At 49.4% G+C, this 13,086-nt stretch overlaps 1 protein-coding gene across 1 annotated transcript in view; it reads right to left on the bottom strand.

Annotated features, from left to right (window-relative positions):
• Positions 1 to 6,892, bottom strand: part of ISM1 (isthmin 1) — a 44,405-nt gene extending 37,513 nt beyond the window's left edge. The window contains exons 1-2 of the mRNA XM_059467206.1: positions 6,881 to 6,892; positions 4,185 to 5,477 (exon numbers count right to left, since the gene is read on the bottom strand). Coding sequence (XP_059323189.1) covers positions 4,185 to 5,477; positions 6,881 to 6,892 — 1,305 coding nt within the window. The remainder of the gene's footprint in view (positions 1 to 4,184; positions 5,478 to 6,880) is intronic.
• Positions 6,893 to 13,086: the final 6,194 nt, after the last annotated feature.

A 13,086-nucleotide genomic window follows, 5' to 3' on the forward strand; every position in this document is an offset into this window, starting at 1 on the left:
GCAGACAGCAGACCACTGCTAAACCACTCATGGCACTGAACTGGGGATCTTGGGAGAAAATTACAAGCTCATGCCTGTAAAGGGATACTCACACAGCTTGGAGAGTGACTCCTGTGCAACCATTTATAAGGAGCAGAATTATGGAAACCCAGAGCACTGGGAATATTCCTCTGTCTGCTCTGGGGTGCCCTGACTGCCAGGACAGCACTGACTTTGACCCTCACTCATGGAGAAAGTTTCCTAAACTCCAGAATGGACCAGAATCCACAAAAGTGTGAAATGGATTATATAGCATAGTGTAGGTGTATCACTTGGGGAGAAATTTAGGTTTGGGGATTTTTAGTCTGTTGTGGATGGAAGCAAGATGGAGGGCACAGGGTGTGGTCCTGGGTTTCTTCTTCATGCTTCTTCTTCCTTCTTCTCCATGGGTTTGGGTGGCATTTTGTAATTGGGCAGAAAAATCCACATTGCAGCTCTTTGGGATCTGTTATTGGGTTAAAAGGGAAAATAATCTCGGTGTCAGCTCTTAATTGGACAGTTTAATCTTGAAAGACCTTGGAACAAGAGATTGTTGGCCATTTTGTGCCTTCTAATGAAAAGTTGCTGAACCTAAAGTAATAAGACTGCTTTACTCATAAGAAATAATAAAAATTTGAGTCCAAACATGAAACACCATCTCAAGTGCCTTCAATGCAGACCCAGAGAAACCCACAACTGGTACCCCCACACAGAATGTGTTTTTTTCTGGTAGGGCTCAGAGAGCATTTCCAACAGGGTGCAATTGCTTTGCATGCTTATTGAAGGGGGGGACAAGGGCAGGAGCAGGGGGATTAAAAGGAAAAAAAAATCTGTTTACAGCATTGTGCTGCTTTTCAAATGATGTTTTCTTACTTGGCTCCAGTTTTAGGCACAACCACCGAGTTTCAGGCTAATGTAATACTGCTGCAAGTATTGCAGTGGAGAATCTGACTTCATGTGCTATGGCATATATTGTTGGTGGCTCTGCTACTGCATTTTACAAGGTCATTTTTCTTGGTGTGGGAACACTGTTATTCTTGGTGTGCAAGGCTTGCTATGGAAAAATTAGAAGTGAAGAGGATAAACTTCACGATGAAATATTTTCTCTCAGAATGAAAGCACAGATTTTAGAGCATCGTAAAGTATTAAAAATGTCTTCCAAAATTTATGTTCAAGCCTTCCCTTGGTTTTAGAACTATGTAAAAAGATAGAAACATACCCAAGCTGCTTTTTTCCATCTCTTAATATAGCTTCATTTGCTCTTCTTCAGAAGAGAAAGTCTGTAGTTCTTTATTTCATAAATATGCTCCAGAACAGCTTCTGGATGATAATTAAATTAGACCTAGTAGAATTCTCAGCAGAAAAAAAATCTCCCCCTTCCTCAATTATCCATTTTTTTCCCATTTGGAAGAGATGGAAGGAAGGGAATGAAATCTGACTGAGAAACACAAGGCTGATTCCCTCTCATAACTCAAGACTGTGAGCTGCTTTACAACTCCTGCATGGATTTCCCATTTTGTGCTCATTTGCCCTGCCACAGCCCAGTTCTAACAGCAGCAAGAGCAAGGAAAACATAACTTGCTTAATTTTAGGATGGAAGGGTATTTTTTTGTATATTTCTTTCATCTCTCAGTCCAATTAACTGCAGGGCTTAACCCAACTGAAAGACCAAAGGAAATCAAAACCTACCCTGCAAAATCCTTCCTTCATTTGAAGGACCAAGGATGGGAGAAAGAGAAGCTCTTCCTTCTCTTACTGAATCAGACTTCAAAGGCTTACAGGTGTTTTAGACTATTTAAATCTCCAACAATATTTTAAGATTACGAAGGATTCTTTCTGAATTCATTTTAAGTAAAAAGGACCCAATTCTGACTACCTCATTTGTGCAAACAGACTGCCTAAGCCCGAATAGACCACATCCTCTATTTGATAATTGCCAGGGACTTTTGATACAAATTTGCCATGTTGAAAGACATCTATAAACATCTTTGTTGCAAAGATTACTCTTTCCTGGATTTGCCACACTTCTTCAAGAGAAATTTCACCAAATGCAACACCGATCTCACTCACTTCTCACAATCACTCCTCTCCACAGATGTACCAGGACAGAAAAGCCCTGAGAGATGTCTAAGTGCTCATATCAACAAGTCTGGGTTTGTGCAGTATTTTCCACACTCATTCTCTGCCTGTGAGTGCAGTGCACTAAGATTTTGCATTTACTTCAGCACGTGCCATGATACAGCCCAAAATCTGCCAAAATGAGAAGACCCTAGTGCAAACTTCTCATTGAGCATCTGCCTGCTTAAGTGCAACTTTCTAAAGCCAGCAATAGAATCCCTGGAAGTTATAAAACCAGAAAACTGATAGATTTCCATCTGTTTAACCAATTGCTCTAATCAATATCCTTTCCCCCAGTAATGTTTTGTACAGACACTGTACAATGTACAGACACTGTACATTATCTCTCAAATACATAACTGCAGAATCAATGGAGTTGGGAAGTATGTAAGGATTTCAACTCTACAAATGGCAAAACATTATGAAAATATGAACTGCTAAAACTATCACGGTGCTTAAAGGCACAGAGTTTATTAAGGTAATCTGTAAAACATCACTGCAGAAAAAATTCTTGAAGCCAACAATCTACAGGTTTTCGTGAGACAGCCAACTGCAATGATAATAATCCAAGATAGTTATCTGAAGATGATTTTCCTCGTTTCACCCTAACCTTACAAGAGTGCTCTAAAAGGAGCTCCTCAGGGAAATGGCATCACCCAGAGTTCCCACTTGCCCAGATGTTTCTCTCATTATGTTACAAGCCTGTCAAGAAAAGGCAAATTCAGGGTTATTCTAATGATAGCAAACACCTCATAAAAAACCTCTCCAAATTTACTTTTCCAAGGAATATCATTTAAAAAGGCATTCCCAGTGCCCATGAGAAAAGAAAGCATCATTTATAAAACACTATTACCAAAAATCTTGCAGATATTAAAAAAAACCATCCTGGAGTGTCAAGCCGGTGATAAAAGGGCAGCGAGAGCTTGGTGGGGCCTGACCCACAGTGCAGGGCTCAGCACTCCCCGGCAGCACTCCCACCAAGTCCAGAAGGAGGTTTTCTGAGCTAGGGGGGACCTGGCTCCAGGCTGTGCTGGGATGTTGAGCCTGCAGCTCTGGGTTCCCTCCCGTGGCCAGGGGGTTCATTTTGTGGACCACCAGCATGGAGTGACCAGCACAGCCTGCACTCTCCTGACTTCTCCTTGGCTTCTATCCTCTGCTGGTGCTGTGATTCTTACCCAGATGATGGATGGTTTACATAAATTTATGGTGATCATAATTATGACCTTTTTTTGTCAGTTTATCCCATGACTTGGTAGCTGATTTTATTTTACCACTTGGATGGAGAAGAGAGCTGGCCAGGGCACACGCAACTGACCAGAGATTTACAAGCTTTGTCTGCAGATGTTGGTGATGCTGCAGCTTTGATCACTGTCTCCAACCATTATAAATGAATGGCAACATGAATAAAAAGAACGACCTGAAAGAATACCGAAACAGAACAAAAAAATTCCTTCACTTCTGTTGGACATAATACACAGTGGAGATTCATGGGAGAAGTCTTTTAAAAGCCTGGAATGGGCTAGCTGGGTCACAAGCACTGTCCTTCACATCACAAGCACTTTAGACCCTAAGTTTGCTGCCTATTTCAGGACTGAATGTCAGCCTGTCTCTTGGAGCTCTCCAAGGAAAGCCATACACTTAGTTCCAGCACTTCCCGAGACCATACACCCATCAGTTCCCCCTCACTCCGGGGAACCCTGTGCCCCACGAAGGGAGGATGCCCTGGGTGGGACACACCGTGCCTGACACGGCTGCTTCCATCCCTTCCCTGCCCCACAGGCTGCCCAGGTGCGCTGCGGGAACACGCGTGGGAGCCGCCCCGACGCCTCTGCCTTTGCCACCGCTGCCCCGACAGCCTAAAGCCGAGGAGGGCGGGGGACACCCCGTTAAAAAGCCCCGGGGGAAGCCCTCGGGCGGGGGAGCCCTCGGGGCCGGGCCGGGCGTGAGGAGGAGGAGGATGCGGCCGGGGCAGGTGCACGGCGCCGGCTCCCCCGGCTCGGCCAGCCCCGCGGGCCGCGGGAGGGTGCGGGGGAGGCGGCGGCACTCACCTGCCGCTGGCTGTGGTTGCCGGCAGCCGAGGGGGCGTGCGGCTCGCCGCCGCCGCCGCGCAGCACGGTGATGTGCAAGGTGAGCAGGAGCAGCCCCAGCAGCAGCAGCAGCTCGGCCGCCAGCCGCACCATCCTCTTGAGCCGGGCGGCTTTAGGGCCCCGCGGCGGCGGCGGCGGGCGCGGAGGAGGCGGAGGAGGAGGAGGAGCCGCGGCGGCCGCCGCCACCGGGACCGCCACCGGAGCGGCCCCGGCCCCGGCCCCGGGAGCCGCAGGACGGGCGGCGGGGAGCGCGGCGCTCTCGGCGTCGGCGGGGCGGGCGGCGGGCGCGGGGCAGCGGCGGCAGCAGCAGCAGCAGCAGCAGCGGGGGCCGCCGCACCACGGCGGAGCCACGTCGGGGCGGGATGCGGCCAGAGTCCCGGCGCTGCCCGGCGAAGGGCGGCAGGTACCCGAGGCCGGCGGCGTCTCTGCGGGCAGCCCTGCAAGCCAGAGGCACCGCGGGCCGTCGGAAGGAGGGAGAGGGCGGCCGAAGCTCCTCGGGGAGCCGCGGCCGGCGGAGAGCAGCGGCTTTCGGCGGCCGGCGGGGACACGCTGCGAGCACGGGGGGAGCCGGCAGTGCGTGTGCGAGGGAGAGGGAGGAGGGAGGAGAGCCAGGCGGGGGGGGCCGGGGACGAGTCTCACATGGCGGGGAAGCCGGGACGCTCCGAGGGGAGGAGAGAGCTCGGGGCTATCGCCTCCCTCCGTGCGCGGGGATGGGGGTGGCCCCCGCACCAGCTTTCCCCGCCGCCGCCGTGTCCTCGCCCGCCCCGCCGCTCCCCCCTCCCCTCCCGACGGCCGTCGAGGCGTCTCCCTGCCCTGCCCGGCCCTGCCCTGCTCTGCCCGGCCCCCGCTGTCCCGGCCCCTCGCCGTGCGGGGAGAACGGAGCGGGGCACGCCGCGACCCCCGCCGGCTCCCAGCTCCCCTCGAGCTGCGACCTCCCCGGGGAAAAAGAGGGGCAGATTGCAGCTTCCCTCTCCCGTGCCCCTTCCTCTTCCTCCCCTGGCTCAGCCGTGGGCAATGGGATAGGGGGCAGATCTGGGTGGAGGGGATGCGCAAAGCTTCAGCTGCCCGCTGCCCTCCCGGGGAGCTGGATACCTGGCTCCATCTCTCCTCTCTGTTCCCTCCAGTGCCCTGGGGCTGGCAGGGGTAGCGCCGCACTCGCTCCTGCCACCGTGCGTGCGTGTTTGCGAGCGGCTGCCGCTCCTGCTGCTGCTGCTGCTGCTGCTGCTTCCAGCCCCACTTTCTCGCCCCCTCGCTCTGTGTCGGGAGAGGTACGTGTCGGATGCTTTTATACCGCCCTGCCTCCTTCCCCTGCTCCCCCCCTTTTCCTTCGCCCTCTCTGCAGCTCCTGCTCCAGCCTGGCGTGTCCCCCCCTCCTCCCCGTGCCGAGCTGCTCCTCTCCGTGCCCTGCTTTGCCAGGACACCCCAGTGCTGCTCCCGCACCCCTCCCCACACACACACGGCTGCACCTTGCGTCCCCACTGCCATCCCTGCTCGGCTGGGATGGATCTGCCCTGCAGGGACACGTCCCTCTCAGCCGGTCTGTGTGGCCCCAGTGGGACTCCACCAGGGTTTGACACTCCTTACTCTTCCTCTGGGTAGCTGACCTGTGTCAGTACTGTGGAAAAACCTTTCTCTCTCAGATGGGAGGCCCTCAAACTTAAAAGTAGCGTGGGCTTGAGAGTATGTGAAAATGAGGGTCGGATTATCACTTGCTGTAAGTTAATATCTCAGCGCCCAGTCTGAGGGAGCTGGGCTGCTTTGTGGGTGCTCAAGGTGCAGCTCAGTGTAACAAGAACAAATACAGCTCAAATCAATTTGAAGCATAAATAAAGCCTCCTAACAAAAAATGGGAGTTTTGGAATCTTTGTTGTCGTTCTTGCGCAATTGGGAATGTTGTGTGTAAAAACGAGGATACGAACAATCTGTGAGCTGAGAGGCTGAATTGGTCTAAAACGTCTAAATTGGGGAAAAAGTATCCCCCAATCTGAAACATTTTCATCTGGAGACCAGTGTCCTCAGCAGGGTTTCCTGCAAGGTAAAGGTGAGATGTTCTTCCAGTGTGTGGTGCCAGCTGGGACAAGGCACATCGTGGGAACCTTAGCCCTCACTGTGCCCTGGAAAAGTGGCACTTTTGGGGCATGAGGAGAATCAGAGCTCCCCAGAGGTCCCTTGCAGGTCTTGGAGCATCTGAAAGCTTTGGCCATGAGTGAGTCAGGATGATGTCCAGTGATAACCACTGTCAATGACTGCGCAGGAATCAGGCAAGAATATAGTTAATATGATTGCACTGGGGTATCATTAAGGATGTGACCAAAAGCCACAAACCCCAAACCTTCAGATTTAAGGATTTTTAAATCCACAAACATGCTCCATGTTAGCACTGCAGTAGGAATGATCAGCACAGATGACTGTGCAGGGCAGGGACTGCCATGGGTCTGCCCTGAGTGTGTCAGAGGTGCAGCTCCCATCCCGTGACAGCACTTGTTACCCGGCATGGCACCGATGCTCTTGGATCATCCAGAGCTATTCAATACTGCAAAAAGCCATAACAGCCTGTGGGACTGTCACATGGCTTTTAAAAAATGTGATGCCTTTTTTTTTTTTTTTAACCCAAACATTCCTTGGGCTAATCAAGAAGATAAAAACGGTGATTATACTTTGGATGTCATCGCTCGGCCTTGGCTCTCCTCCTGCCACCCTTGCTGCCATCCTGGTGGCAGTGAGCAGAAGCAGGGCAGCTACAGGAGGCAGGCTTGGCAGCCAAGAGGCACAAGTGTCCTCCAGGTTTGCCAAAGTCTGACCATACCTAGTGGCTGTTGAAGAAAAGTGGAAACTTGGCACATGAGTTCTGCATTTCAGAGCTCCATAGCACCAGTCGACAGCCCTCAGAGCAAGGCTGAAGGCTCCTAATGCGAAACAGTCTGAGTGACAGCCTGGTTTAAAACACACATGGATCTGCCCCAGCCAAGCTCTGGGTAATGCAAGCTCTCCATTGCCTTATGAAACTGAACCCAAAGACATCTTTAATCCAGATGAGATGGGCCCTGGTGAGCATCTCCTCGTGGCACATCAACGCTCTGAGCTGTTGTGCAAAGCGAGGCAGGGACAGAGCAGGGCTGCTTGCAGCAGCAGGCGGGTGGCAGTGAGGAAACAAAGCCTCTTCCCACTGGGAAAAGTTGGTGTAGAAGTGGCACTTGGGAATGGCACTGCTGCCTGTGAGGCTGTCTGGGGCAGCGAGGCAGGAGTGGGCACACAGATGCTCTGGAGATCCCCCTCTAAATTCACAAACACTCTTCAGTCAGCAGATGACTTCATCGATGAGTCCAGATGGCTAAATCAAGACCTGCAGGGGAGATGGATTTAAAAGCAGAGGGGAAAGTTCTCTTTTCCCAGCTGGGTGGACACTTGCTCAAGCAGCCACCGTTTAGTCCCTGGAAGATGAAGTTCACCAGGAGGAGGAGACCATAGCTAGCCTGGGGGGAATGCTGCTCCGGGGATGTGGTTATGGGCACTCCACAGGGAACTGGATCAGCAAGTGGGTCTGGCAGTGGTGCTGGGATAAGAGAGGTGTGTTCCTGTGATAGCTCCCTGTAAATGTTCACAGCTCACACCTCACCCCTCACCTCCAGCTTTTACCTTCCATTTCTCTTCCCTCCAGTGATAAAGGCAGGCTCAGCTCCTGTGTGCTCCCAGCTTCTTGCCAGTGCCAGGGAAGTAGCAAGAGCCATTGGGAAAAGAGCCCAGGCTCTTTGATGAGCGCCACAGTGTCCAGTCAGGTAGTGCAGCCCAGCTCAGGTATGGCAGTCAGGAAGCTGTGGGAGGTGCTTGACACCCTGCCTCTCACACACCTCACATGTTCCTTCTTGTGCAGCTTCAAGAGTGAGTAGTGGCTGCCCACGTTGCAGGGTGAGGGCTCTTTCCTGGGAGGTGTTTCAGGAGCCTGCTGGCTGCAGCTGTGACACTGCCAGAGGAAGAGGCCAGGGTCTCCCTTACACCAGCCTGCCAACAAAAATGTCACTGTGCCACCTTCAGTGCTCCAAGCCAGCAAACTTTGTCCGGGGCTGAATTTGTCGTGTCCTTGCTGACATGTCCTGATGGGGATGCTCCTGTCTCCTGCTGTAGCCATCACAGGTTATCACCCATGTACTGTCCCCCACACTGCCTGGGGCCAGCCCCTCTGCATCACTGTGCACTTGGTGTTGAGTCCTGGAAACCAAAGTATTGCCTGAGACACAGCACACTGCAGAGGCTGGGTGCTCCTAGGGACTGAAATGAGCATTTTGCTTTGTTTCATTGATTGTACCTGGTCAAGTGTGAAAAATCCTCACTTTGGATGAGTGCCACCAGGTGACAACCTTCAAGGCCAACATGAAAATCACTGGATAAGAAGGGGAGAGAAAAATAATCAGTATGATATAATATAAACCAACATAACTCACTTTATATGGTTTATCTCAGAAGTGAGAAGGACCACTGCGTTTTATGTCACAGTATCGAGACTTCCTATAATGAAGCAGTCCCAGCAGTTAAAAGTTATTGGTGTTTACCTGATTGTCCACTTTACCCCTTCCCTGTCCACCCTGGCATTGCTCCAGGACTGTGAAGGCATCCTGTCTATGAGATCTGACAGCTTTTCAGAGCAGCATTGCTGCTCCTCAGCCTGCACCCACTCCCAGGATGCCGGCGTTTCATCTTTAAGCCTGGGGGTTGCTTTAAATTTATCAGGGATGAAAACCTGGCTCCACTGAAGTCGTTGGCAAAGCTCCCATTGACTTCAGAGGAGCCAGGATTTCACCCTAAGATGCTTTGTAGATTATTGGTGAATGGAAAGCATACGTCTGGCTTCTCCAGGGTTATTATTGTTGGTGGTGACCTCTGCTCTGGCAAGCATTGAGCAAGGCTGGGTTGAGACAGATGCTCAAAGCTTTCCCTACCTCTTCCCCTGCTTCCTCACAGGGGCTTTGCTTTATGGCTCATCATCTTGGATGCTGCTTATCAAGGAATACCTTCCCGTCGCCTGCCAGTGGAATTTAATGCCTGTTTGCCCACATTCCCCTTCCCCCAAGGCCAGCAGATCAGCAGATAGGAGACAGAATGGCTGATTAGCTTTCTAGCCCCAACCTCTTAGCTATAAGCTGCAAATGCACACACAAGTGTCTTCTCTCAGAAAAAAAAAAAAAAAAAAAAAAAAAAAGGAAAGAAAAAAGAATAACATTCCCTTGCAGGCAACCTAAGTCTTTCTGTGACTCATGGCTCCTTTATCTCAATAAATTACTACTTGCATAGTAACCACCCTCTTTTAAAAAAGAGCTGATTAGCTTAGGGTTCTCAGTTTTCCTGCTTCTCCTAGACTGGTGCTTTTCTTCCCATCTTCGTTTTGCCACCAGCTGGGGGCAAGATTTCTGAGTTCTGCAGTGCCTGTGTGACAGGCTGGAAATTCAGCAGTCACTTTATTAAAACTTGAAGCCAAACCGGAAATGTATAACAAGTCTGGATTATGGAATATGGAAATGGAGAAAACAGAAACAACAGTCCAGTCCACTTTCCCAACAGCTAGGCTGGCGTTCTTTAATACCAAATTCTCTTTATTTTACACTCTGCCACATTTTCACTTTTCAATATGCTGCACATTTTTGTGCTGTGGCAGTATGGGGCTGTGGGAACCAGCACGCCAGGCTGGGCTTTCCAGAAGTGCCCAAAGACTCTAAATTCTGCTGACTTTCATGAGAGCTTGCCACAAGGAAAATTTGCCTCTTTGGAGAAATGCAGTGAAACCAGCAAATGCCTTTCCTCTAAAGAGAGTTTTAGCACTGCAGAAGTGCCTGGGTTGGTGCAGTGGAGCTGAGTGTTTCAAACAGAGTAAAGGCTCCCACTCTGGATTGATTTACCCTCATTCCCGATGGTTTTCTGGCAGCAGTGAGCCTTTAGATTGGCTCATCCACTAACTTGACTCAGCCAAATTTATCACTAAATTCAAATTATTACATGAAATAAATCAGGCTGCAGCTCACCCTGTGTATACATAGGCTGTCTGTGGGTGCACAGCAGCACCCAAACAGGTCTGGTGGGTGCTAAATACAGAGCAAGGAGGTGATCCTGGCATAGCTGACAGCTAAAAAGGATGTAAATTACCCTAAGGTAGTGTTTGACTAAGGCTTGAATTTCTTGATTGCTTCTGACAGGTCTTATCCTATGTCCAGCAGTGTAGCTGCTAAGATTTTTGAGAGTTAAAAAAATAGAAATAAACAGAGCAATTTATACCTTCTGCACCTATGGTTTTCAACTCTTCACTTCTGCAGGAAAAATATCACATTATTGTCTTGCAATTGGCTTTTTTCAAGACTACTTTTGTGACTGGAGATCAGAAACATAATAACATTATATTATATTACATTATATTATATTATATTACATAATATTATATTATATAATATATTACTATATACAATATAATATAATATAATATAATATAATAATAGTAATAGTAATAGTAATAATAATAATAATAATAATAGTAGCATAAGGCCAATTCAGGCTGAAGGACAGCAGGACAGCTCTGCAGCAGGAAAGGGAAAGGAGGATTTCACAGCGAATCCTGTGGTGGTGGGTGAGATGAAAGCCTGTCTCCTAAAAGAAGTGTTTACCTGTGTCCATTGCAGGAAGGCCTTCATTCCCAGAGGTGAAGAAAATGGAGCTCATTTCTGAATGACTTCATGTTTCAAGTGTCACCTGGCCTCATCTGGGTGATTTAACACCCCTGTGGCACAGCCTGTGCAGAGGGACTTGAACTCCTCTTGGTGAGTTGCAGCACTGGCACAGGTAAGGATCTGCCTGGTCTAGTTACAGCTCCTGGAAAGGAAATCAGGGGGGTTCATTTTATTGGTTTTGCTCAGTCAGTTCCTCTGCTTGGTAGCCAACACTTGTGTTTCCCAATGTCTTTGTGCAGTGCTTTGTCAAGTCAAAATGATGCCACATCAGTAAAACGTTTGGTTTTGAAACCTGCATATTTTAATACTCCAGTAATTAAATACTGAAGTGCTGAATTTACAGTAAAGTTTCTCAGCCCAATTTTGCGCCAGTGCTTTAGCAGTACTAATGATAAACACTCTCTTCTGTAAAGCAAAGGTTTCCAGATAAGCACTGCACACCACAAGCTGATGTAGGAGGAAAAATGCCACAATCCTGTTTCAGCAAATGTGGCAGAACCATGGAGAGTGAGGGCAGGTTCTTTCCCTGCTATTTGCCTCTTTCTCTGAGGGCCATTGGGGCACCAAATCAGAGCCTGATAAGAAATGCTGTATTCCCTGCAGAGACATCTGAATGATCTGTGACTGGTCTTTTAAAACACACATTTTCCTGAAATACAAGGAAAAAGCTTTTATGGGAAGTAAATCTTTGCTCTGTAGAGATTGTGACAAGATGCCCAGTAAAGGTGTTTGGCTGTAAGGAAACACCAAGGACAGGCTCAGAGTTACTACAGCAGGTGAAGAAGTAATTTAAACTAGCAAATGTGTTTAATGCTTTTTATTAAGTTGCTGAGGTGCCAAATGAATTCTTCTTGGACAAAGGATGGGCATTTGGGTTAGATGCTCCTCCTAGCAGGGTTGAAGTGCAGCTGTCTCTGTGCCCTCCCTTAGTGCAGTGTTGCTCACAGCAGTGCCCATGTCTGTGACGCCTCAGTACCCAAAATAATAATCCCATTACTAAACAGTGAGGGATTCCCTGGGGAATGTCCCAGCTGGCACAGGACAGGAATAACTGGGCAATGTGGAGGATGACTTTATGTCAAATAAGGCAACAGAGAAAGAAAACAGAGTCTGGGACCTCTCCTGTAAAGTATTTAATTCTAAGAAAACCATTCTCTGCTACCCAGCTTCCAGTGTGCTGTCTGGCAAACAAATGTGCACATTGCTGGTGCTCTCAGGCCCAGTTTGGATAGCAACAGCTTCACCTGCTGTCCTCAGTGCAATGCTGGGAGTCTGGGTGGGTCTGGATGAGATGGTCAGAGCACAGAGAGAAGCTGCAGAAAGCTCCAGGGAGCCAAACCTGATTGCTGCATGCCAGTAAACAGCAGGCAGGGAGCACAGACACTCACCAGGCACTGGGGAAATCACACAAACATCTCTCCTGGTCCTGCCAGAGCAGATGTTCTTGGATGGAGACACCGCTCTGGGCTGGCTGGAGGCTCCTTGGAGAGACAGAGGGAGAATGGTTTGAATGTGCAGCACTTTGGTACCTGCACTGAGGCAATCACTGCAGATCAAAGCAGGTGTTTATTCAAGGCAGCTGCCCTGTCTGTAGGAGATTTTCACTCCTCTGGTGCCCTGAAGAAAGCAGCAAATGTGAAACACAGCATGGGAGAAGCAATACCTGGAGCTCCACCTTGCTGACAGAGACAGGCACTTGCTGCTAATGAGCAACCAAGATTTTTCTTCTCTATGCATTAGTGACATCCTTGTGCAGTTGGAATTGGCTTCAGCAGGTGATGCAATGCTACACAAATCCTCATGGGAGGATTTGGTACAGAAAAGGGGCACACATCCCTGCAAACAGCACAGCCCCCTCTGATCAGGCCTTTATAAAGTTGCTCATTTTGTGCAGTTATATCAGATAACACTTTATGCTTTTTCTTATACACAATCTCATTCTTTCACAATGTGACATGTGTGGGTTTATTGTTGCTGCTGAAGATGCTGGTGTTTTTTTTCTGGATAGCCAACCAGTCTGTCCAGCTGGCAGGGCAGCTGGGCCAGCTTCTTGCAGTTTTAGTTCCAGAGTCACCTTTTCACAAGATTGAAAACTCCGAGGCATTTTCTAGCCCTCGATCCACAAAGCAGGTTGTTGATAAGATTGTTGGCTCAAG

Source organism: Ammospiza nelsoni, chromosome 3, assembly GCF_027579445.1.
Source record: "Ammospiza nelsoni isolate bAmmNel1 chromosome 3, bAmmNel1.pri, whole genome shotgun sequence".
Lineage (NCBI taxonomy): Eukaryota > Metazoa > Chordata > Aves > Passeriformes > Passerellidae > Ammospiza > Ammospiza nelsoni.